Source organism: Desarmillaria tabescens, assembly GCF_030435595.1.
Source record: "Desarmillaria tabescens strain CCBAS 213 chromosome Unknown EV420scaffold_98, whole genome shotgun sequence".
Taxonomy (NCBI): Eukaryota; Fungi; Basidiomycota; class Agaricomycetes; order Agaricales; family Physalacriaceae; genus Desarmillaria; species Desarmillaria tabescens.
Genome location: NW_026848397.1, coordinates 1 through 24,564, shown reverse-complemented (window position 1 = coordinate 24,564; position 24,564 = coordinate 1). Strand labels below are relative to the sequence as shown.

Here is a 24,564-nt window from a genome sequence, read left to right as displayed (position 1 = left end):
CGTGATGTACAGGGGCTTCGAGCTGTTACTCCCACGTTGTTAACGCGTAACTGATAGGTTGCTGGGAATTTTATTGGCTTTTCTTTACAAATACAATATTTGCAGCGTCTATGTTACCTATAAACAATTCGGGCCTCTATGATGTCTTGATCTTCATGTGTACGGACTTCGCTCGGGTCAACTGGTCGTATCCTTTTTTTAACGGCCAATGAGGTCGTCGAATGTCGTGATTGATGATAACAGCACGCACCAAATTTACTGAGACTGACGCCTCTACCACTATCTTTGACACCAGTCCAAGCTAGCGCGGGATCCAAGAAGTCACACCTACCGTTGATTCAGCAACACTTCTATATTGCTTCTGCCATACCACACTCACCTGTTCAGGAATACTGTTCCTGTCTCTAGTTCATCAACAAACTTCAAGAATATCTCCTCGGACGCCGGATTAGCAGATGCGTTCGTCCACACGGATGCTGTGAGTCCATATGGAGAGTCGTTCATGAGCTTGACAGCTTCCTCGTCGGAAGAGACTTTTTGTATTCCGACTGTTGGACCAAATGATTCTTCCTATGAACAATTCATGAGCATAGCGGCACAATCATCAACTTCCGAACCGACCATCATAACATCCATACCTAGAATGAATTTCATATCATCTGAGAAGCCATATGAATGAATAGGCGTGAACTCACTATGATTCACATCGACTAGAACCTGCGGCGCAACATACGTAGTTCCGCTGTGAAAAATTTCAGGATCGCGCTTGGACATACCCAGGGTGCAGACACTCACGCTTTCGCCATTGGGAATAAATCTTCCGGGATAAGCGCTTTCGCACCAGCTTTCACTGCAAGAAGATCGGAAGACTCCTAACGATGGGGCAACATTTGACGTACCTGCGTCCGAAACTTGTTTACGAATTCTCTCAGCACTAGCTAAGGAAACTACAGGACCTAAGTTCGTTTCGGGGAGTGTGGGATCGCCTAGTTTGTAGCCCTGTGAAAGAGCTATTAGCACATGCGATCTGGCACCTTCAACATGCATATACCTTGACTAGCTTCACATAACCTTCAACAAAAGCATCATATACGGCCTCGTGGACGTAGATTCGCTGAGTGCATGGTGTGTCAAATTATAGCGACACGAGGGAAATTCATGCTTACCTCGATGGCGCAGCAACTTTGACCAGAGTTGAACAGCGCCCCTTCATTTTATTAGCTTTAGGTTTATTAAATAATCTTATAAAGCCATACCATCGACCAGTTCACCGATCGTGTAATTCAGATCTGCGTCAGGCCGTACGTAGGCAGGATCCTTTCCACCAAGCTGAGGCAAGTCAGATGAATGATTGTGCACGAGAAATGGCTTCACATACCTCCAAACCAACGCCTTTGAAACCCTTAGCCTGGACGGCAGCTTCCTCTACGGCCCGGCCACCTATAACACTGCCGGTGAATGAAACAAAGTCTATGGAAGGATGCTGAACAGCGTGAGAGGTCAACGCGGGTGACATGTGCACAACTTGAATAATATCTTTGGGGACACCTGCCCGAGTCAATGCAAGCGCGAAACGCTCAGCAGTTAGAGGTGTTTGGGGTGATGGTTTCAGGATGACCGCGTTCCCAGCGATAATGGCTGGGAGAACAGCATTGATCGAGACGAGATAAGGATAGCTTTATTTCATCTATTAATTTTCATACAAGTTGATTGTGAGAGAGTACGTACTTCCAAGGTGCGACAACAAGGACGACACCTAAAGGGGCACGTTTTATGTATCGTCGGAAGCCAGGCTTGTCAGTGTCAGTTAGACTGACATCGGCGAGCGCGCTCTCTGCGATGGACAGCATGTAATTAGCGCGATCGAGGAATCCGCGAACCTCTCCAGCGCATTGGGACACTGGTCTGGTCACCAAGTGAATCAGGCAAAGGCTATTCCGCGATTCCTGAGGCTCACCTGCCCATTTGCAGAGTCAGTTCCATAGGGAGATCCTCGCTCAAGGCTTTGAATTCATCCTGGAATGCTAGTCAGAGAATAGTCTGATGCAATATTGAGGAAACACACGATGAAATTGTACCCAGTCGCGATTCTCTCCTTTAGCGGAACCTTGCTCCAAGCTTTCTGAGCCTTTGAAGCAGAGGTAATGAACCCATCGAGCTCTTGCTCAGAGGGATAGGTACGCGTAACGAGCGGCTGCTGGGAGTGGGGGATTATCGTCGTCTGCACGGACATGGTAGATAGTAGTCAAGGTGAGAGTCAAATTCCGTGTCAAAGAGTAGGCCGTCGGGGAAGGAGGGGTCGACCAGAGATTAGATCGGCCCGATAGCCGTATGTCACGTGGCAAAAGTACGCGTACCCTCCCAGGACCACACGCAAGCCTTTTCTTTCTCATTAACAGCCATGGCGAGCTCTTCCGTCTATTCTTCGCCCGGTTTTGACTTTTCTAATCAAATAAGGTGAAAGATCTTGTTGTGTTTTATGCTAATGGCTAACCGGTTTTGTGTAGAAACAACTTCCTGAGCGAGAAGGGATTGCCATTGCCCAAGGCTACCAGTACCGGTACAACTATCGTAGGATGCCTTTTTGAGGACGGAATTGTTCTTGGTGCAGATACACGGGCCACTGAGGGCCCTATTGTCGCGGACAAAAACTGTGAAAAGGTAAGTCGCACTTGTGAACCTCATACTGCTGCATACTTAGGGCTTGGTAGATCCACTATATCTCAGAATCAATTAGATGCTGCGGTGCTGGTACAGCCGCCGATACCGAATTCACGACGGCGCTTATATCCTCCAATATGGAGCTCCATGCTCTCCATACTGGCCGTAAACCGCGAGTGGTGACGGCGATGACGATGCTGAAGCAGATGCTGTTCCAGTGAGTATCAATATGTGGCCTTTCGCTCCTACTCCTAACTTTGAGCAGATACCACGGTCAGATCGGTGCTGCTCTCGTCCTTGGTGGTGTGGACGCTACCGGTCCCAACCTTTTCACCATCCACCCACACGGGTCGACTGACAAACTTCCTTATGTGACTATGGGATCTGGAAGTCTTGCTGCGATGGCCGTTTTTGAGAGTAGCTGGCGGCCGAATATGACGGTGAGTATGCTACCTTGTACGCTAACGACCATATCCTGAGGACTCTGCAGCGCGACGAAGCTCTCACCCTCGTCAAGCATGCTATTTCTGCCGGTATTTTCAACGATCTTGGCTCTGGATCCAATGTCGACGCGTGCATCATCACAGCCACTCATACTGAGATGCTTCGCAACGTGGAGATGCCCAACCAGCGTGTACAGAAAGAGAAGACATATGGGTTCCGACGTGGAACGACGGCATGGAAGCGTGAGACTGTCAAGAGTTTGATTGTGGACGAGGAAATCACGCAACTAATAGGCGAGGCTATGGACACGACTTAGTTCACATGATAAATGAAATCTATTCTGTATCAATTCATCGTAGATGTCTCTCAGCAATAGCGTCTGAATGGGCGTATTCGTTCATGAACGATATAGGAATGAGGACGAAGTACAAACAATATCTAGGATATAATACATTATGCTTCACGCCCGTTTAGAAACCCCTTCGTGAAACGAATTTCTCCAAATCCTGGGACGTAGCAACACCCAGTACGAATTTGCGCTGGTAGTCCGTGACTATTACAACATTGGTATGTTAGACAATAAGCTGCAAGAACGGACAAGATGATTGCACCTAGAGCAAAGATATTGTCCTGGAGAAAAGCCTCGAGTTCCGCAAGAGGTGTAGCTGGTGTTATCAAAGTGTACGGCTCGGTCGACTTTCGCCTGAACTTGGTCATGTACTGGCTAATGCGGTCATCCTCAAGGCCTCCAATTCAGCATGGCATATATGCAGAGCACAAACTGGCGACGTACCGGATTAGCTTTCCCTGCTTCCCATTCCTGCTTCAGCTTCGCCACATCCAAGTATCCTAGAGGCTTTCTATCACGGTCGAGGACACTGTACGAAAGCTTCCAGCGTCTACGGCACCAATAGCAAAAGGAAAGCGCACGGAATATGCGAGAAATCGCGTTCGTAGGCAAGTTCAATGGCCCGAGATATGACTTCGGTTGAAGGTAGGGCAAAGGCTGGTGGTAGCTGCAAGTCCTGTAATGAAAATAAATGCTCATTAGAACCGCTTCAGATTCATTCACGATCGAATCAAAGCTTACTTCGACTACGGCGCCGCGAAATTTGTCGTCAGTCATCGAGAATTGCGTTGAGGACGTCGATGGGACGAATAGTATAGAGCAAGGAGAAAGATGACAGAACGGGCAGAATGTGAGTATAGGCAAGTCTGAGACTTGTACTCGTTGTAATCTTCCCCTTTTGGAAAGAACATAAGACTTAATTATTTAATTAGCAACATAATAATAAATAAATAAATAGCCATAAAATAGTTAACTTTATATTATTTACCTATTTATCCCAAAGCTAACATGCCGTGCGGCTGCCAGTCTGCGTTGGACTACATAAAAAATAGCTAAATGGCACAAAAGCCTACCTGCAGCACTGTCTGCTTTGCGCGCGCCACCTCAGATTTTATGGTCTATATAAACAATTCTTTGGTGCGAGATCTACATATTTTTTTCTCTCAAGTTCGCTGATTTCGACGATGTCCTCTGTCTATAACATGAACGGGTGTGTCACAAAAATCTTTCACTTGTTAGCATCGTTTCTCAATAATCTTGTACGCAGCCTCGAGTTGGTACAGTCAAACCAAGGGCATCCCCCAGCTAAGGACTACATCAACAACCTTCCGGAGGAACTGCTCGAGATCTTCGCGTTTGGTGCACTCAGCACTCGCGATACTGCCTTTTCCTTTCGAGTATCGACTACATGTAGGCTATGGCGCTTCTTTGCCGTTAACGAAGCGCATCTCTGGACTTCCCTCACCATCACTGGTCATGCCGCACGTTTTATCCCAGAGCCAAGTCGGGATGACCCTCTAGAGACTGCTCAGACAGTCTTTCCTCGAGAAGACCTTATCCTCGAGCCCTCGGCCGATTCGGACATCGACCTCGAAATCCTCCTCGATTCTCAACCCCCAAGATTTATCCCAGGCGAACTCTGGGTCCCTTACAGTCTCACCGACGACCATTTTCTACGCCTCTCTTGTCTCCTCACCTCTCACGCTCATCATATCCGATCGTTCTTCGCGACCGTACGAAGCTGCTTCCTCCTTACTTATCTCTGCTATGAATTACGTTGGACCGTCATGCCACGTCTGAAGAAATGGGAGCTGTCCTGCTCAAGAGATGTTGCGTACAAAGAGTGCTTTGATAACGAGATATGCAAGATAGCACCGGTTCAAGTACTCGAATACCAGCAAGAGGGAACACTACCGTCGTCTCAACAACTGCAGCGATGGAGCGGTAGCTGTGTCTAGCCTACCAACCACAGGACAAGCGACCCTCGATGGAGACTTTGCGCGACATCCTTTCCAACAACATGCACACCCTAGAAAGTCTCGAACTCGCCTGCGTCGTCGACCTTGATTCGCCTCCGACCGCGTTCCGCCTGGACTTGCCCCATATTCGAAGCTTGGCGCTCGGATACATATCCCCTCAAGAGGTCCAACTCGTTCTGCAAGCCTTTGCATTTCCCGCTATCTGCAAGCTAACTATCCAGCCTCACGGAGAATCAAAAGGGACGGTTTACGTCTTTTACAACCTAATGAAATACCTTCCGCTGAACCAGCTACAAGCTTAAGCTCTCGAACTCTGGGGTGCTTGTCTTTGCCCGGCCCTTCCCGGACCGGATCCGGAAGGTTTCTCCATGCATATCGCTTCTTACTATTGTTCTCGGTGATAGTTTTCAAATATCAGGATGATGCCTGCCCAATGACTTACCAATGACTACCGGAAATCATACCTGATATCACTGTAGTTGATCGTAGCTAGTACCTTGTGGATCGTTGTGATGGTCCCGTCAATCGTAAGTTCTTTGGTAGATGAGTTCCCCGGGATGATGAAATCAAAGCCAACAGACCCCGGAGACACGACTGAAAGAGTTCTGAAGATCACGACGTGTAAGCACCTTACACACACACAGATTGATCTGTAACAGTACGAGCCTGGGGAAATGGGTTACAGATAGAAAGTAGGAACAGCAATCGAAAATTGTTCTGAACCTGCTCAACGCAAATAGCTACAAGTCCTGTTCTGCTTCTCGTTTTACATCGAACCAGATCATACACATACTAACGTCCCGTCTTTCCTCCAGGCATGATGCGAGGACGTTCGCGAGAACCTTGACGTCCGTGGTATGAATACGACGGCGGTAAACCCCTTTCTGAGTCAACCTCCTGATTCCAGGCCGAACTAGTCCCGTCGAACACACGAGACGGGTGTATACCCGACGATGCATACGCAGGGGATAGTTCAGAAAGAGTCGGCAGAATCAAAACACCATCAAGTTTGCGCTCTTCGCGAGACATTCCAAGGCCTTGGGGTTGTCCGATAGCAACGATCGACGATCTATGATCATTGAAAGGAGAAAAATCTTTTGTTATCTCTATCAGTTGCATTCGTTGACGTCGACGGCGCCAGATGGATAGGGGGATGAGAATTCCAGCCGCGAGAGCTACACCGTCGAAAAGACCTCCAACCCCTGCGCGTGCTGCGACAGATTTTGCATGATTGGTGCTCCTGGAGACGAAGTAGTAAGTATATTTGCATAATCTGAACGATGATAGATCAGGCTGCTTACACAGTTCCTGGAGCTAGACAATCTGTCGGACCAAAGGCACCAACATGCAAAGGTCCATTCGCCCAGAGCTTTCCTTCAGAGCTTACCATTGACATATAGAATGGCATTGCACGGGGCTGAAGGTTACATATCGAATCAGCTCTTACAGAAATTTCGTTATCGAACAAGACTTACAAGAGAAACCGTCCAAGTGATTGGATCCATAGTATTCGAGGTTAAGTTGAACGGAGGATGGAGTGCGGGTGCAATCTGAATGTAGTCTTAAGCATGCATGCTAAGTTATTAGGTTGTAGTAGCATCACTGGCTTACCGTGAGTGTGAATGGAGGCGTTCCTTCGTTGGGTGTTACAGATACATCGGTGCACTGAGGTTTAAATGAACGATATATTGGTAGATGGTCCTAAAAGATAGAGAAGCCTTATACCTGATTGATAAAACCAAACCGAGACATAGGACCGCTAGGCTGGGACACTGTCCCATTTGCAGACAGAACCGCAGAGGTGACATTCGGACAGCTAACGTTCGTACCGTTGGAGTTCGGTATCATAGTGTACATGTCTTGACATCCTCCCGAAACTCCGTTGACATCAAACTGCAAACCAAAAATCAGATGGATTAGATTTGATGTGTTGCCACAGTGCATACCATACATATTTGGTACTGAATTGTATCGAAGACATGAGATTCGAGATCACTGATGGAGGAAAACGTACCTGAGCTCCAGGGGGGAAAGGTACCGCCCAATCCTAGTGGATGAGAGATATTCAGTTTCTAGAATCGTTGATTAGAATGTACGCACAAAGCTCAGCCCGCTACCAGCGTCGATGACGCTTGCCGTTTCGCTTGTTCTATACAGTAGTCAGATATGTATCTGAACGTGGAGGTGCTTCTCACGAAGTGTACACCAAGAGGGAATATGGAGCGACGGGATTTTGTCTAGCAGATTGTTTCAGTAAAGGTACCCCAACCGAGTCGTCACAGAAACTTACCCAATAGCTTGAGATCGATCCCATTTGAGGTGGATGACTTCACATTGCTCTATAGCAATTGAGGCATTGTCATAATAAAAAGCAGAATTCGTTACGAGTAAGGAGGATCGGGACCGGCTCATCCGCCTTGTTATAATCGAAAAAGAAACCCTATGTTCCACATAACTTGAGTGGTATCGTTTCGAGACGTGCATACAGAAACACACCGGTTCCAAGAACGGTACAACCTCGGCGGCTGCGAAATGAACGAGGATAACAGTCAAAACCTGCAAGACCGTCAACATAACGAAAAGGAGAGAGCGTAAGAACAGGAAGAAACGAGGCAGCTTACTTGTCAAGATATCAAGTTCTTGAATCTTTGACGAAGCTACACCATTGGCTAGGGGGTATACCGTTGGCTAGGGATTATACCGTGAGAGATTATTCCAGATGTGTCTTAAATGCGTGAACAGTAGTCCTCGGCCATCGTTTTTTTGATTTACAACGCACAAAGGTGGTAACTGCGAATAAGAAGGATTCAATAGGATTCAATCAATACTAAACACGTTGTCACATCACCTCATCAGGAAAAAGCCTTTTGCTACATATCTGCCACTCAGGTATACATAGTCTATGTATATCCGGTAGCGGCTGTAGCAGGTGCTCAGTAGTACGTAGCAGTACATAGTGTTCCATATGCACTGGTGGGGACTACATAGATAGCAGTATCCTTGAGCAGGAGTTACAGAATACTACCATCATGGCCGGTATTTATGAAGTTTCTTCAGACCTTTTGATAATGAAAGCAGACAATGGTTGCCATGTCGGCTATCGGACTGGAGGAAGTTGTTTATCAGACCACAGCCGGGAGCAGAGGATTGGTCAATGAAGCTTGTAGTGGATGTTTGACCTATGCCCCATAACATACGGAGCAGTTACGATGGACTCTATCTAGCTTCAGTGTGTACTGCAGCGAGAATTCGGAGTAGCAGAAATTTGCTAAGTCCATTTGAAACTCCGATTGTGCACGTGCATAATCAACAAGATCACGCCATCGGATTTCGATCAAATCCAACCAACCTTTCTTCCTTTCCTCCATTTCCGCGCACTCTTCCCCCTTTACTCTTTCCTCATTTGTGGTTCTATCTTCTTTTCTCTTAGCGATGCAGCTAGCTGATCGATACTTGATGAATCTCCGTACAGAATTTGTGCTCCTTGGATCCATAAGCGTGTCACACAGTTAGGCTTTGAACATCATAGCTACTTTTCAACGTGCGTGCCCTTTCTCTGACACGCTCTGACATGGCTTGTATTTCAGGCAGCAACATCTGGGTAGGATGTCCTGTACTAAAGGTTGCTGGTAAGTGCCTCAACCATAACGCCGTGCGTCGTCGCTGATTTCGTGCTTTTCATAGGAATCTTGTTCTATCGATGTCTTGGACTGGAACGTACGTACCTTGAACTGTTTTAGCATTGATTGTTCTCATCATTGTCTCCAGGGTTCAAACAAGCCATAGATGCCCAACGGCTGTAAGTGTAATGGTACCAAAGATCGGTGTCTCACATCGCCCAAGAACTGGCCATCATCACCCCCATCCCCGAAGCCTCCCCCAGCAAACCTGCACCATCGTAAGTTGTTCTGCCGAGCTTTTATTGACCGCTACTAATGCCTCTGTCGGTAGAATGAAAGCCTACTTTATGATGGCGGGATGGATCGAGATGGTACTTACATAGATCGGCTGGGAATCAGAAGTTGTAAGTGGTCTAGTGCAGGTGACATTGTATACCAGTGTAGTAGCTAGTTCCAATCTATCGATTTGCATCGTCTTATGGGCTGTATTCACCAGAGTATATCTTGGTATGTAAGGATACAGTACTGATACAGTCGCAATACGGTAGCTTCAGTGAGGTGCTATCATCCGCTACAGGCTGCTACGTACTCTGAGTGGTCCGCTACAAGCCACTACATATGGGGGACTGTGCTACGGCGCTACCTGTGCTACATAGCCTACGTACCACAATGTAGCGAAGTGGGTTTTTCCTGATGCTCAACTGACGTACCGAAGCTTTTAGATCTGATAGTGACCTCCAGGGCTGGCTTTAACTTCCTCGTGATCACGAATAGGGCAGAGGCCTTATTGAATCTCATGTGCATGCCTGATGCTGAGTTCGCTGGCTATTGGCTTCTGATAAATACGTAGTCAGCATATATATGTTGATTAGTTGATGCCGGCGCACCCCGACACCTTCCTGATTGAGCTTTTTGAGTCTTGAAATGAAATTCATTTATTCAGCTTTTAGAGCCCTGCGGAGTGCATTGAATATTGATCTGCGGTTTTGGCTATTTAGCGTTCAATGTTGAACGAAGAGCCAACGCGTTACCTTCAAACTCGCGGCAATATAAACCGTCTGCAAACAAATTTATCATTCGCATGGTATTAAGCACTGTCGCAGTAGAGGCAACGGTCAAGAAAGTACGCCATTTGCCCTCACATACTCGTAATGCACCTATTGGGCGTTGCTCGATGCACCGACTCTCGTAAGTATCCATTGATTTCCTACTGTCAACATTCACTTCGTGAATCAAGCACTGAATACTGGGAGGTTGCCATCTCAAGGTATTCGGGACACCGATTCAAGTGACTCAACACCGGCTTCGGACGTAGTGCCTGAGAATAGCTGGGCGTTTTAACTAACTACCAACAGTACGCCCCGAGGCAATTGAGGGCATAAGTCATGCAATATACGACCCTACCAGTCACTCTATTGGAGTGGGCCCCATGCAGGCTGGGCAGTGGTTCCGAATATCTTCTTTCATCATCAGCATTCAAGAGTCGTCATTTTCAATACACTCACCATACTCAACATCGACACTCAACACACCACCCTATTCATTAATAAATGTAATTGATGAAGTATAATAGGTACAGATACATTTTAATACTTACTGATAGATCACCACTAAGACCCAAGTAATACAAAAAATAAATAGTCCGAAGGTATCTAGGCAAATGGGGACATGGAAGGCGATGACCTGGTAGGCGAATGATTAGACCAACAGCTAGGGGTAGAACAGGAAAGACAAATACCTTTCGCTCTCCGTCCAAACAACTTCGTCAACTCTTTTCTCTAGCCACTGGATAACATCCCCTCCAATGCCTTGGCTATCGTACAACTCGAGCCGCTTCAGCCTAACAGGTGACAAACCATTGACGACAGTCCCTGTGGCACCACCGTCGGGATTTCGGCCTTCCACGGCTTGAACAAGCTTTGCCCATCCCTCATGCCCATGACAACTCCTCAACCCTAGTTCCTTCAGCTTAGGACACAGCCACGCGTTTGCAACGACAGTGCTCCCCATCACACCAATCGCCACCGCGCCGGTCATCATCTCCTCGTCTGGCATGCCAAGCCCTGCCATGAGTACATCTAGATGTGAACCACCCACACGGAGACTTTCAAGATGGGGGAGATCATTCAGGAATAACCATGACACAACCACACCTCCCGAGCCATAATAGAACGGCGGCGAGGATGCAGATACTGTGTCTGGAATGGACCCCTCCGCATGATGTCCTGTACCGTAACCATATGCGATTCCGAGATGTTTAAGGTTCATCGCGGTTGACGGCGTCTTCGCGAGAAGAGTTTGGATGTATTCTTCGATAGACTCCCGTGCTTCAATATCGAGATTCAACTCTTCGAGGTCCGGTAAAACGAGGGACTCGACAAGGTTCGTGAGCATATAGTGCCCTCCTAGATTGAACTCCTTCAGATGGGGGAGTGTCAACTGAGAGAGGGGTAGGATGGGAGGCAGTACTGTTTGGAAGTGAAGAGAAACGCGCTCCAGGGAATGCTGATTTGCATGAAGAATATGGAGAATTTGGTTCAGAGGGTGCTGTGAGGCAGGTAGAGCGCGGAGATTGAGGTTTCGGAGGTTGCTTTGGAAAAGAGGCGAAGACCACTTGAAGGGAATGTATTGTAGAGTCACGGTGTCTAAGACGGGCACCACCTGCTTTGTAGATGGAGTATTGGGAAGCCACGCCCAGTGATCAGGATAGTAAACAGACTCCGCAGCTGACACTTCAAAGTGCTTCAGCAAGGGAGCGTCGCCTACCAAAAATATTCAGACATGCCCTAACAAGTGATCTTTATTTAAACCCACCTGTAATTGATTTGAGGGCGAGCATGGAAGGGAATTGGCGGTCGAATCGGAACACAAATCGCTCCCAACGGTGCATTTGCTCGACGAGGTAGTAGACCGCTACGAACCCCCATGGTGTACCGCGACCCCAAGCTGACTTATCGCCGCGTGGACGATCGCTGGGATATGACGGTGGAGATGAAGGCACCCAAACATCATGACTGTGATGCGATGATGGAGACATGGGTATGATGATGGGAGTGTTCGCAGGCGGAAGCACTCCTGTAGGAGATATCACGTATGAAGGTCCTGAAGATGGAAATGACACTGGGTATAGGAACGATGTCGGAGGTGAAGAGGACCGTCGCCTCCGACGGCTACTAGTTGGGACATCATTGGTACCTTTTGCAACATGGAGGTATATCTCAATGTCCAAAGGCACTGATGATCCTGATCGTTCGAGCCAAAGTCTAATGGTTTCTGGAGAGGAGGTAGGAGTTGTGACAAGGCGTATCTAGGAAACGATCAGAGACGGGTAGACGCGGGGAAAAACATAAAAGAACGGGGGAAAAGCAACAAAGAAAACGGGGTTAAGAAGAAATGTGCATGTTTCTGTCCTCGCGGCATCGATTTGAAAAACACGACGTCCGATGTCTTTGGTCTACTGCACCGGTGCAACAGGTGGCGTCAAGCTGGATCACAGCCGTTGGAGAAATCCTGCATGTAGAACAGGACAAGACGATGCCTCTTTCTGCCGACAGAAGAACCATCATCTGTTCGACACTAGGGACCCGAACGGTGGCGGAGACATCATTGAAAAATGAGGCTACAGCCAGCCAATGCAGGGACGCCGAAAATGAATGCATTGTCGACTAGATCCGCATGGCCGTGACTGCTGAGACAGCCGGACGTCTCAGAACCCCGGACGACGAAAAAGCACCGAAAGTTGCCACCGTATCTCCAGAACAAGATAGAAGGAGAGAATTTGGAAGAATGGAATAACAAAAAGGAATACTCACTTTGGCCCATATCCGGGGCATTGTCAAAGCCAATCGCCTCCAGTTCACACAGACAGACGCCAGAACCCATGCACAGCAAGGGTGGTCCTCGAAGCACCAATAAAAAACGTCTCGTAAAAGTTCCATCGGCAGACGTCTCATCGGTGAGATATATGCCTGGGTAGCGATAATTTGTTCGTCCAGCTGAGTCTTTTCGCGCCGTAGGGCGTCGATGCGACACTGAGCCTCTTGAATTACTTTGGCAAGATTCGCTTCTGCGTCGGATATTTCGGTTGCGAGAGCCTCCTGGGACTGTATGGACGTCTCCAGGCTGCTGCGAGCGTCGGAAAGGCTGGACATAGTGGGAGGATCAGGGAAAGGGAGCGGCAACATGGTGGTGGTTCAAAGTCAAGAATCGGCGTTGCTAAATCGGGGCTGTAAAGTGACGTAATCAAATGCACAGGCTCCAAGCGCTCCGTTCTCCAGCTCCTTCGTCTTGCCATCATGGTCAAATCTTCAGACGTCCTCATCATCCTCGTGAGCTTTATTATTTTATTATCTATATCTGTAATGACAGATCTCAAGGTCGCAATCATATTTCCGCCAGCTGCAGCTGCATTCTTAACGGGATGTAGCTGTGATCTTCTCATTAACATCTGTTTGACTCTGTGCGCTTTTCTGTATTTCTACGGCTTTCAGTCGTTAAATTTTATATCTTGTCAGTCTCGGATACATTCCTGGTCATATTCACGCGTTTTGGCTTATCTACAAGAAGATGCAGGCCGAGGAACGCTACGGAGCTGGGGGTTTCCAATGTACGCCGTGCATACCATTCTCTTTCAAAGGTCTCAGCTGAATGCTCTCGTGTAGACGTCGGTAACGGACAGTACAAGCCATATCCTCAGGCTCAGGGCGCATTAATTCCTGGTCAAGCTCCTCCACCCAACTATGGCGCCACCCAGTGATTTCGATGTCGTATATACCTTGCTACTGGATGTACATATTGGGTTGTGCATACTTCTACTACGACACACGGCTGAATATATGATTTTACCCTCGATCTCGAAGCTTAACTGACGCTATGAAAGATACTCACCCGACCTGTCGGTATCAAGGGTGCCGCTACTATCTTGACCAGGAACTAATTTGGTATTGGTGCGACCAGGCCCACCTTCGGATAATACGTCCTGGCGGGTGTTGACAGTAGATAATTGGAATATCCTCGGGTAATCTGATGATGAATGCCCATTATGTGTTCGAATTATGGAACTGTTGACCTATGACAAAACATCAGAAATAACACAAACGAATCCAGTACCGTTCATACATCCATAGTACCTGACAGCGCATCCCGTAGCTGGTCGCGAGAATGCAAGGTATCCATCAGAGTCTGAAATGAATCCGCATGAGTCGCGGAGACTTCCTAAACATGTCCGCGCTCACTATTGAATACATGCGACCTGTTGAACCAGCGAAGAACGCATACACTTGAGTATCCGGGGAAACTACAGAGATGAGTTCGCACGAGAATGAGAAGCAGGGAGATCCAGGCCTACCCAGGAAGGCCGTCAGGTGCCCCATCGCAAAGATACAGGCGAATAGACCGGTTTGCACCGCTCCACGAATGAGCCGATAGATAACATTATCCGTGCAATGATAACCTGTACGAGCACGGTACAGTGCATAGGAAAGGGTGCCTACAAATAACATTAACTAGGCTTGGATCACAAAGGCACTGGTTACTACCTGCGACTATAATGTCGACCGCCGCTTGTAAGCTAAGCCACGCAATGAGGTATTCCTTGAGGGTCTGTTGATCATAAATACTGGAAATGATCGAAAGGATAAGATCGTAAAAATAGATATCCAACAGAAGACGCACTTTTTAGCCATCCAGGACTTTAAAATTGTTATCAGACAAGGACAGTGAATACCAAGTAAGGTACAAGCCTTTACCGCAGCGACAATCGCAACAACAAAGTTTCCCATTGAGAGCGTCATGACCCCGACATAGACCATCTTACTCTCCATTAGACGGCTGGTTCTAATACTCAAATTAGAATTGAATGAGTAACATACAAGAACCGTTTGAGCTTACCGCGCCGTCAAGAATTGGTGCGTCAAGATAGAGGAGATGGCGTTGGCTACTGGGGTATACGAAGAAGGCCATGGAACACCTAGTACAATGCCCCATGGTAAAGACAACGACAACCGCCAAGGTGGTGCACTTACTTGTCAAGATCGTGGGGTCGCCATAATGTTGGACGCTATTTTAACATTCTCGCTCATAGTCCGGGAACTTTCATGAACGTTCGACGTACCAGTAAAGCCATGCCATATAAATTAAACTGTTCAACATGAAAAATCAGCCTCCCAGTTTAGCCTATGAGTGAAAATACGTACGACGCAGAATACACGGTGTCGTTCAGGCACAACAAAGCAACCGTGGCTCTACAGGAGAAGGTATCTTAGTGTCCCAACAGTCGTATATGTTCGGAACGACTTGCTTGACCCAAAGACTATCCTTGTATCCTTTAGTCCGCCCTAAATTTTAGCCTACTTATGTCTAACAAAGGGTCACTCACCGCGGTTGAAATAAGACATATACTGATAAGTTACGAAGCCGAAGAAATAGGTATTAACTAGGGGAGCGTGTTCAGCGTTGACAGACACGGACTTTGCGTACCAAGTTTACACCTACTGATTATACCGAGGAGCAGGACACCTACAAATTACATGATCAATCAGCAGGATTTACGCTTTATAAAGTTTTTGTCGGTCACCTAGTGACTCGTCGTACAAGCCCATGACAACCGGTTGAAGGAGTGGAAAGGGAACACGAAAGACGAAGTTTTTCCTACGCCCATAAAATCCACTGGGCGATAGAGAGTTCGAAGAACAAAAGGGCGTGAACACCTGAAAACCAGCCTTTAGTACGTACTTATGTATCGGATATCCTGTCCCCGCGTGTGGTATCCTATTGCATGGAATTTGTCAAAGTCCGGCGCCGAATTTCATTTTGACCCTGCAATTTAGTCCGCTATAGGCAAATTTCTGGGAGAATAACTGATTGCAAAGCCGTATATATAGCCATCCGCTCCCCGCCTAATGACGTGATTCCCATATCTAGGTTAGTGTCAGGTTCGTAGTTATGTGGGTATGCCTCAAGTAGATGGCATCCTTAGCATCCGGATATCAGAAACTTTCCAGAAAATATACCTCTAAGTGTCAAGATGAACTGACTTGGTTATGTGTATTTCCGAGCTAATTGAATAGGATTGCATCCGTAAACAGTCAAGAAAAAACATAAGACAAATTTGAGAGATAAAATCATGTAGGGCTGCGCACTGTCCGTAACCGTCCGTAAACCGTATGGTCAAGGACGCTGACGGCTTCGGACCGTACAATTACGGCCGTATTCACAGCTACTAGGTATGCTTCTAGAACTGACTTGATCTCAGTGCTGAATATGATGAAAATCAATGTACCATACATTTCAACGTCGTCAGAGCACATTCTGGTCATGAAATTGACCATTTTGTCCCAGTTCACAAGACTTAAGGGGTTATTGGTGATGTCATAGTGCCTTGCATGCAATATTTTGAACTCGCGAAGGTGCCTAACATGTCGCGTCCGACTCGGAGACCCATAGAAAATGATGGTAAGTAATTCTAGTATGTTTTCAAGAGGATTTATGGCCTTAAAAATGCGTGTTCCCCCCTTGTAGCACTGCCACAAATATACGGCCGTCGACGGCCGTGTTGTACGGTACGGCTCGAGGCGCTCACGGTGTCGGTACGTATACCGTACACGGAAGCCGTATTTCCGTACAATACGGTTACGGTGCGCAGCCCTAATAAAATGGTGCTGTCAGCGCACTACTATAGATTATAGGAACAGTGGATGTCCTGTATGCCTTCCATTGAATCCCGTCGGCACGGACTTACTTTAGATCCTTTATCACTCGCCTAGTTCCGAAAATGACTATCAGTATCACCGCTCCGCATGAATTATTTTGTCTGGATCCTTTGGAATTGGTTTGCCGCTGCTTGGATCTGTCGGACGTGTGTGCCTTTCCTCCAAAAGGTCGATGAAGATTTTCTAGAGAAGAGTGCCACAGGACAAGCATAGGGTCACGGTATTCCGTACATAGACGTCTTGAATTATTCAGGCTGAACATAATCTGCATGTATTAGTTTGTAGGATACACGACCCTGGAAGGTGTTTATGTATGTGAACACGTTGGTAGTGCCACTACTACGCGAGTAATATACACGAGTAGATGTTTCACAAGCTGATGATTTGTGACAGACCATAGACGCAGTGATAATTCCGTTCGTCTTGAACCGGACGCTGGAGTCCTGTTTGATATTCTAAGTATGGATGTTCGAATTCGTACTGGCTGAGCTCACGTCATGAGATTCCGAATCCATGCATGAGATCTTTCGATCATGAGAGTTCAGAGAGCTCGTGTGAAGAGAGAGAAATATGTATGTCCACACGACAGAGAGTAGATAACCACGATAAGAACGAATAAGAACGTGTCATACGCGTCTTGCTCTGCGTTGTATTCACCAGTCCGTCTTTACAACCTTCAGACAGTTCTTCTCCGATGAAAAGCGCGGCTAGGCAATCAATCAAAACAAGTCGGTCATCGACGTAAAAGAAGCGAAAACACACACACAACACGACCAGCTTCTTTGCTTTGCTCAGAAATCCCTCGGGGTTTTTTAATTCAACCTTAGGTCTATCAAACCAGTGACGGGTCCGGGAAAGCAGACAATCTGTTCGGAACCATTTTCTAGATATTCTTTAACGCATTGTAGGCTCTTATTAGCAGAAGATAAACTTCTGGGTCTCGTTCCGAAGTCGTGTAATTCGATCAATCCTTGGATTAATATGCTGTATGGAGACAACAAGTGTCCTTGTCAAGGTTGGGATGTACATGTGTATACATCAAAAATACACCTTCCGCTTATGACGGTGATCACTAGACCAGTCCAGCCCGTCGTCTCGGATTGAAGATGTCATGACGAATGATTGCTTCCACGCTTTGTTTGCCGACGGTAAGAAGCACGTAGAATTTTCGCTGCCATATGGTCACAGAACTTGCGAAGCGAAGCCAGCCGGGACCCCAGATTTGAACTATCTGCTGGTGTGGTAGAGGAAGCGGGTCAATGAACACCTGAGTGACTGTACCTTGATTTTCTTCAACGTAAAATTTTTTGAGATACGAAGTTAGCGAGGAAGTGCTCCCTGTACAAAGAGTACTTGGTAACGGATCCAAAGAGGGAAAATGAGATTACAGTAGTATAAACAACAAATGATGAGATACAGTAGTATGAAGTCATGCTGTGTACAGTTGAAAGTAAATCCGTGTGGTGATGATGGAATAATACATGCGCGCATGCTAAACTGACCTGGTGGCGAGACATTCCTAGTGAATTCCATTCCATGTTAGGCTTGTCCGGAAACTCTTTGGACTCAGATCAATGTCTTGCCCACTTTCCTGGCTCTGTAGGGAGTGGGCGCGACATCCAGTCAGGATTTGACATCCACGCAGTCCAGTCGTTAGGAGAAACGAGTTGAGTGGGTGCAGGGAGAACGACCTCGTCTTCGCCGTCGCTTTCCGATTCATTCGCGTCATCGTCAGCAACGACTGTAGATATAACCGTCGGTTCCGGAAGAGGGGTAGGCACTGCGGCGACAAAGGGTTCTTCAGTCACCGTCGTTACTGATCCAAGGACTCTCCCTCCGTCCCTCTCCCGATACTTCACTTCCCTCTTCGACCTCTCCAGCTCCAATTCTTGCCGCTTCTTCACCTGCTCCTCTCTAGCCTTCTTCCTCTTTTCCTTCTTCTCGTTGTCCTCCCTTTCCTTCTTCTCTTTCTCTGTCTTCAACCGCTCCTTCATTTCCCTCTCATTCATCACCCATTCTGCCGCTTCATTTGCCGCTCTATATGGCTGGCTCTTATGCTTCAGAAGATATCCCTGTAGCGCCGCCACGCTGAATTCTTCCTGTGGGATCGCATCCGCGAATTTCTTCGCCAAAAATGCCAATGTCACGTTGTCCAGAGGCTTCGCAGAGTGATGAGTATTCGCAATATGCTCCTCTATCGGCGGTGGCAAATATGCCCGGTTATTCGCGCCGAACTGAGGTAGCACCCGGCCTCTGGATTTGGCGTTGACGTTTTTCTTCGGTGAAAGAGATAGCGATGTGGACGACGATGAAAATGAAGGGGAAAGCGACCACAACGTCGATGAGCCTGGACTCGGTGTTTGCGGAGGTGAATCTATACCTTGAAGTTCATCGTCCTCGGAGTCACTTGGCGTGGAGCTACCTTTCGAAGATGCAGATTCTTCCAGAGATGGAAAGAAATTGCGGAACAGTGCCTCCGCCTGCCATTTGGACGCGTTCTTGAACTCTATCCAGACATCCATACGACCTGGTCGAGAGAGTGCAGGATCGAGGCGCTCTAGATGGTTTGTTGTCCTAGCCAAAAAAAGATACGGATCACAACGTGTGCGCAACGTTGAGGGGAGAAAACTCACGCGAATAACAATCTGCCTTCCGCTGCCGCCACCCCATCCAGTGCGTTCAAGAGTCCACTCAAACTCAACGTGTTTACTTCTGACAACTGGTCTCGTTGACGTCTCCTACTGCGGCTGGCGGTGGGAGGACCATTGGGGATATCACTTTGATCATTATCCCCATCGCTATTCCCTTCAGGGTTTCCACTGGAGTTCTTGTCTCGCGAGACGCTTCTCGTGAAAGCGGCGTCCAAGTCCTCCAGTAGGAGTATGCATCTTGCGGGAACACGACCCATCAATGTCGTTAATGTACTGTCGCTGATCCAGGAGGACGAAAGCGATACGACGTAAATGTCCAGCATGAGTTCGCCGGCAATTGCGTGTATCAGGGACGATTTACCGGACCCTGGGACACCGTGGAGGAGATAGCCTCGTCGAAAAGGAATGCCGTGGTCTGCGTACCACTACAATTCAAATCTCCGTAAGTGCGCTTTCACGAGTAATGTACAAACCAGCAGCACCTTCTCGGATTTTAAAAAGTCCCGCGTATCATTGAGGAGCATCTCCTTCACGCCCGGGTTAAGTACAATTGACCCCATAGGGCGTTTATGCCGTGAGTCCGTCCAGCGCCAGCTCCCGTAGAAATCCGCAAAGTATATCTGTATGCGATGGACCGCCTCTGCTTCAAATTCTAAAAAAACGGCGTCAGACTGAATATCTATATCGTACAGGGAGGGTACAAACCTCGCTTAGCTTCGAGGACAAGCTGTTTCAAAATTGTATTATTCCGGGCGACCACGCTTTGTGTCTAATTAACAAGCGCAAAAATGGTAGAGACAGGATGCGCACCTTATGGAGAGAACTTCACATCCAGTCCCGTCACTCTTCCTGCCCCGCTTGACGCGTAGCCAGTGTCCCCCATAGAAAATAGTATGAGTAGTGTCGAACGTCGGCTGGAATACAACTCGCGTCTTGACCCTTCCCGGTATGTCGTCGCCGTCCGCATCGTCCTCCTCGTCACCAAAGGAGTTGTCAGCTGTCCGTCCAAAACCGGAGGAAGAACGGGTGGTAGTCTCAAATTCTCGAGACCATTGCCACTCTGGCCTTCGTGACAACCAAAGCATAAGCCACTCATAAGGGGAGTCTTCCTCCGAAAAATGTGCCGTAAGAAAGAAGGCTACAAATTAGATTGTCCAATTAGTACGCAATAGTACGAGGAAGAATGATAAGATATCGACATCGACGTCGGTACGACATCCGAACGCAGAGCATTCTAGGGGAGAGATCGAGGAAAGAATAGGGTGAAGAGGATACAAAGCACTATTGCAGGCATAAAAATGCACCATTGCAATAAGATGAAATAGAGTGACATGAGACGTGCGTGCAGTGGAGTGAGTTTGGAGCGCGGAGTCCATGTGTTTGCCTCGGAGGTGAAAGAAATTAGAAGGGATAGAGCATGCTCACAGTTGACAAAATGCGACCTAAATTGCCACAGATATGTTACAGGATGAAGAGAGGGATCCCGGGGTATTACATACCAAGCGGAGCTCGATACCCGTCTAGCGGTTTCTACTGTGCCACCGAGGACAACGAGCTTCATACCGTCGATGACGGAGGAACCAGCGGCACTGCCTACAAGAGGTTGAACAAGTGATTTGAATGCGTCCATGGAAGAAGGATGCAAGATGGAAAGGGGGACTTGGAAGTGGCGATCCAATGCAACGGAATAAATGGAGGGTGTGGTATAAGTAGAAAGGTTAGATAGCAGTATCAAGCATCCTTTATGAGCACGTTGAGGACTTGTTTGTCTTTGCAAAACAGGAAGCCGCGATTGTTATAAGTTAAAAAGCTTCGGATCCGGGAACATCTCATGAAGCCAAGTCCGGATCTGGTCCGCTGGGCAAAATAACGTTTGAAATTTTACTCCATATACCAGCTTTTTGGACGTACTTTGGCCAGGTTGGCCAGTCATCCGCACGGCCCCCTTCGCCACAAGAAATTTCATACAGTACACACCGGAAGGATACCCAAATGGCGCTAAATCAATACAAAAAGCGGATTGTGCAGAGCCAGAGTCCTGGGAGCGGTGTCAAGGGACGAAGTTCGTAGCGCCGCAAAACCTTAATGCAAGATTCCTCCATCCAAACGGATACTCATCGCACCGATGGATTCTGACATCGAACAACCAGAAGAGACATCTGACTGATCCTGAGAACCGAAGGAGAAGATTATGTCAAGCCAGAAAGAGTCAAGATAACCCGAATCCCAGGCAAGGAGAAAATAACTTCACAGCCCGCCTCAGCAAGTGTGTAGAACGCCGCCTCCACCAGACGGCATCACTGCAGTTGCCCAGTGTACATCAGTTGGGAGCCATGCTGGCCAACATATCATCATTGCTACTTCCGAAATATTGTCATTAACCACGGACTGAGAACATGCATGTTACCTCTGTCTTCGGCAAGTCTCCTTTCGTCGTCATGGTGTGTTATCGGGGCTTTGCGGAAGCATGGTAAGCAATGCAGAGAAGCAGGTATCATTTCAAACAGTGCAACCAGACCTTCAGTAGGGTATTAGCGCGTGTTTTGATGATAACGAAGGCGCTACCCACACATGGCGCTCTGCATCATTGTGTGGAGGCGACTGAATGGGACGATAAAAATTCTTCGATGGGTGGAAGGAGCGGCTGCTCGAGCCGCCGGGGCGGGTAGCAATTGCGACAAAATCTGTTACAAATATAGCAATACATGAATTTCCTCTAAAACAGCACTCTTTCCTTCTAACATCCTTGTCAAAATATTGGAAAGGGCTTTCACCGTCAATCCATGGGCCACCGACACCATATTACGCGTCCTTGACAGTGGATCTGTCTGGATACTCACGCCTCGACTTGGATCTACCACGACAAAGGCAAAAAGTACATTACCGGATCATCTAGGCGTGTGTATAGACGCATATAGTCGCGCTTCTAGCGCAATTTACACCTGCAAGGCATGGCCGACTGTTCGTTAGAAGTTCCTTCGGATAAGCTTTTGATATGACAACTGACATTGCCACCTTCAGCAGTCCAGACTGATACATGAGAGGGAATAGTTCTAAAGGGGAAAATTGACAAGGATTTCGGTGCAGCTATTCCCTTGGCTGACCATTCTTAGTGCTATGACTGTTCTGCAATTTTCTGTCACTTCGCCTACGTGGAGGGTAGCGGCGAACGTTCTGCTGCATAGCTGTAGAGCTTATGTGAAGTTGAATTAATACTTTGTCGAAGCTAGAACATAATCAGTGTGTCCCTCTCTTCAATTTCCAATTCGCAAACTTCTATACCAGCGATGAGCTACCATTTTACTGGATCCTTATACGTCAGTAAGCGCGTTGTTATTGTCCCCTTTCCCATCTGTTCTGACAATGACCTTCGTTTGCATCCATCCTAATGTATCATCCTTTTCAATTTAGTATGAAGTTAACTATACCGAAGCATACTGGTGCATTAGCAATCCTAAACCGCGAATGAGGAGTCTGGGCGATGATAACCGCTTCTGCATTGGACGATGTGGGATGTGGGATGTGGGATAGGCTAAAATGGCGGGCCCACTCCAATGCTTGGCAGGGGCGTTCTCACACGATGCCGCAAGTTCCAATGCTTCGTAGTGTTCCTTTAATCATGGGATTGCAATACTCTCGACGAGTGCCTCCGGCCCGCATGTTTCCATCGTTCCGTGATGACCATCTTCTTCAAAATCTGCAAATACACCCGAATGATACTGGTGCACTTGCCTAACCCAAGAGTCTTCCAGTGATAATCTTTTCTTCTTTTCTCTTGCTGTTTAATATCGCTGTTTTCTGCTCACCGACTGCGAGTACTTACTGTGATGCCTTTACATAGGTGAGTCGAGTCGAGATCCGTCACTATACATTCCGTCGCACCAATGTGGTGGGGCTGGCGCGTCAAATCAAGGCTTCAAGCAGGGCGAATGTAAAGATAGCGTAAGTTGATGACTATGGTCCAGGTACGGCCCATGCTGTCGACTACCACATAAGCTAGAGTGACCATGACTGACTCTTTACGGCGCAGTTCGTCGCAGTTGGCTCCCATTGAACTGCGCCGGATTTGGGAGATGAGAAGGAAGAAAAGTCAGAAGCATAGGGACGTGAGACCACACAAATACTGGGTAGGCTGGTGTGAGGTTTACTTGAACAAAGCATGGACAACTCGCATATCGTATCTCTGGGTGTTCTCGCCCCGGGAATAAGTGCATGCTCTTTCCCGTTTTACCGATCGGCTTATTCGGCGGGCTTGTATAAATGCTGAAACTGCGAAACTGCGTTGTACAGTGACTCAGCTGCAGCTACATTCACTGCGGATGATATGATTAATTCATCCTACTATACTAATGTAATGCGCCAGGAGCAGGATATATAGGACATCGTAAGTCGTAGCCGCCATTACTCCGTTGTTTATCATCCTATAGCTTGGTTGCTTCACGTGGCAAACTTGTGCTCTCACCATCATGGATGTCATCCACGGTATAGTGGATAGGTGGACATTCTACCCTGCTGGCGCGTCTTTGCTTGACCTCACGGGGAAAGTGGTTATTGTTACTGGCGGAAAGTGAGTGGTGTTGAGCTCGTAACTTTCGAAAGTTGAGGAGATTTGTAGTACAGGAATCGGCTATTGGACCGTTTTACATCTCGCTAGGAAAGGCGCCAAGGTATACCTTGCTGCAAGAAATGAAAGCAAGGCGTTGGACGCGATCAAGAGCATGACGGAAGCGGGTATTGGGTCAGGGCAAGTCATCTGGCTCCCTTCGACTTGAAGGACCCGAGGTTAGCCAAGAAAGCTGCAAGAGGACTTTCTGAGCAAAGAGAAGAGGCTGGATGTTCTTGGTGAGTCATATGGTCACCCGTCAGTCAGCATCAATTGAAGTTGTGTTAGTTAATAACGCGGCTTTGTGCGTATCCTGCATTGCTTGGGACGTTACCTAACATTCCACAGTTTGACAGGTCCTTACAACACCGACCAGGATGGTACGTACGTTTTTATCTTCGCGTGCTCATATTTACATGTATTTCAGGTGTCTCCGAGGTTGTGATGATAAAGTAAGCACAGAAGCTTGGCTGGAATTCCTCGACTCAAACCTTTCCCAGCCATATCAGCACCTTCCTTTTCACTCAGACACTGTTACCTCTTATGAT

General features: G+C 47.5%; 10 protein-coding genes across 10 annotated transcripts; 4 read left to right on the top strand and 6 right to left on the bottom strand.

Annotated features, from left to right (window-relative positions):
* Positions 1–15: 15 nt before the first annotated feature.
* EV420DRAFT_1585797 (succinate semialdehyde dehydrogenase) lies at positions 16–2,298 on the bottom strand. The gene is made up of 14 exons (XM_060474797.1): positions 2,066–2,298; positions 1,958–2,016; positions 1,729–1,905; positions 1,379–1,676; positions 1,257–1,329; positions 1,167–1,207; positions 1,052–1,114; positions 900–999; positions 796–850; positions 696–742; positions 622–638; positions 380–570; positions 251–327; positions 16–192 (listed from the first exon to the last, which is right to left on the bottom strand). The coding sequence occupies exons 1-14, from the start codon at positions 2,231–2,233 to the stop codon at positions 137–139; spliced, it is 1,422 nt and encodes a 473-aa protein (XP_060322886.1). The 5' UTR covers positions 2,234–2,298; the 3' UTR covers positions 16–136.
* A 103-nt stretch (positions 2,299–2,401) lies between these two features.
* Positions 2,402–3,421, top strand: EV420DRAFT_1623269 (20S proteasome subunit; the record flags this gene model as incomplete). Its single annotated transcript, XM_060475924.1, has 5 exons — positions 2,402–2,457; positions 2,508–2,661; positions 2,712–2,878; positions 2,927–3,101; positions 3,152–3,421. The coding sequence occupies 5 exons, from the start codon at positions 2,402–2,404 to the stop codon at positions 3,419–3,421; spliced, it is 822 nt and encodes a 273-aa protein (XP_060322885.1).
* On the bottom strand, positions 3,416–4,329 carry EV420DRAFT_1210588 (uncharacterized protein). The gene is made up of 5 exons (XM_060466373.1): positions 4,196–4,329; positions 4,036–4,130; positions 3,899–3,983; positions 3,717–3,843; positions 3,416–3,658 (listed from the first exon to the last, which is right to left on the bottom strand). Exons 1-5 carry the CDS (start codon positions 4,229–4,231, stop codon positions 3,576–3,578), a joined length of 426 nt encoding a protein of 141 aa, XP_060322884.1. The 5' UTR covers positions 4,232–4,329; the 3' UTR covers positions 3,416–3,575.
* Positions 4,330–4,638: 309 nt separating this feature from the next.
* On the top strand, positions 4,639–5,735 carry EV420DRAFT_1651458 (uncharacterized protein; the record flags this gene model as incomplete). Its single annotated transcript, XM_060478552.1, has 3 exons — positions 4,639–4,664; positions 4,722–5,337; positions 5,403–5,735. The coding sequence occupies 3 exons, from the start codon at positions 4,639–4,641 to the stop codon at positions 5,733–5,735; spliced, it is 975 nt and encodes a 324-aa protein (XP_060322883.1).
* A 490-nt stretch (positions 5,736–6,225) lies between these two features.
* Positions 6,226–8,007, bottom strand: EV420DRAFT_1651457 (uncharacterized protein; the record flags this gene model as incomplete). Its single annotated transcript, XM_060478551.1, has 12 exons — positions 6,226–6,673; positions 6,735–6,850; positions 6,909–6,983; positions 7,045–7,098; positions 7,159–7,326; positions 7,380–7,394; positions 7,448–7,480; positions 7,534–7,582; positions 7,629–7,670; positions 7,724–7,772; positions 7,819–7,873; positions 7,930–8,007. 12 exons carry the CDS (start codon positions 8,005–8,007, stop codon positions 6,226–6,228), a joined length of 1,182 nt encoding a protein of 393 aa, XP_060322882.1.
* A 2,588-nt stretch (positions 8,008–10,595) lies between these two features.
* Positions 10,596–13,266, bottom strand: EV420DRAFT_1585763 (uncharacterized protein). The gene is made up of 4 exons (XM_060474796.1): positions 12,866–13,266; positions 11,868–12,360; positions 10,792–11,815; positions 10,596–10,736 (listed from the first exon to the last, which is right to left on the bottom strand). Exons 1-4 carry the CDS (start codon positions 13,235–13,237, stop codon positions 10,706–10,708), a joined length of 1,920 nt encoding a protein of 639 aa, XP_060322881.1. The 5' UTR covers positions 13,238–13,266; the 3' UTR covers positions 10,596–10,705.
* EV420DRAFT_1585762 (uncharacterized protein) lies at positions 13,267–13,913 on the top strand. The gene is made up of 4 exons (XM_060474795.1): positions 13,267–13,381; positions 13,430–13,512; positions 13,568–13,659; positions 13,715–13,913. The coding sequence occupies exons 1-4, from the start codon at positions 13,349–13,351 to the stop codon at positions 13,807–13,809; spliced, it is 303 nt and encodes a 100-aa protein (XP_060322880.1). The 5' UTR covers positions 13,267–13,348; the 3' UTR covers positions 13,810–13,913.
* On the bottom strand, positions 13,914–15,845 carry EV420DRAFT_1585755 (uncharacterized protein). Its single transcript, XM_060474794.1, has 15 exons — positions 15,628–15,845; positions 15,546–15,569; positions 15,430–15,486; positions 15,352–15,376; positions 15,248–15,295; positions 15,166–15,192; positions 15,077–15,111; positions 14,943–15,021; positions 14,795–14,888; positions 14,727–14,743; positions 14,591–14,670; positions 14,401–14,541; positions 14,288–14,349; positions 14,172–14,234; positions 13,914–14,121 (listed from the first exon to the last, which is right to left on the bottom strand). The coding sequence occupies exons 1-15, from the start codon at positions 15,650–15,652 to the stop codon at positions 13,924–13,926; spliced, it is 975 nt and encodes a 324-aa protein (XP_060322879.1). The 5' UTR covers positions 15,653–15,845; the 3' UTR covers positions 13,914–13,923.
* Positions 15,846–17,966: 2,121 nt separating this feature from the next.
* On the bottom strand, positions 17,967–20,986 carry EV420DRAFT_1585738 (P-loop containing nucleoside triphosphate hydrolase protein). The gene is made up of 6 exons (XM_060474793.1): positions 20,913–20,986; positions 20,224–20,855; positions 20,119–20,174; positions 19,896–20,065; positions 19,396–19,838; positions 17,967–19,336 (listed from the first exon to the last, which is right to left on the bottom strand). Exons 2-6 carry the CDS (start codon positions 20,496–20,498, stop codon positions 18,334–18,336), a joined length of 1,947 nt encoding a protein of 648 aa, XP_060322878.1. The 5' UTR covers positions 20,499–20,855; positions 20,913–20,986; the 3' UTR covers positions 17,967–18,333.
* A 2,893-nt stretch (positions 20,987–23,879) lies between these two features.
* Positions 23,880–24,472, top strand: EV420DRAFT_1651451 (uncharacterized protein; the record flags this gene model as incomplete). The annotated part of the gene is made up of 6 exons (XM_060478550.1): positions 23,880–23,980; positions 24,029–24,151; positions 24,206–24,255; positions 24,305–24,320; positions 24,365–24,396; positions 24,444–24,472. The coding sequence occupies 6 exons, from the start codon at positions 23,880–23,882 to the stop codon at positions 24,470–24,472; spliced, it is 351 nt and encodes a 116-aa protein (XP_060322877.1).
* Positions 24,473–24,564: the final 92 nt, after the last annotated feature.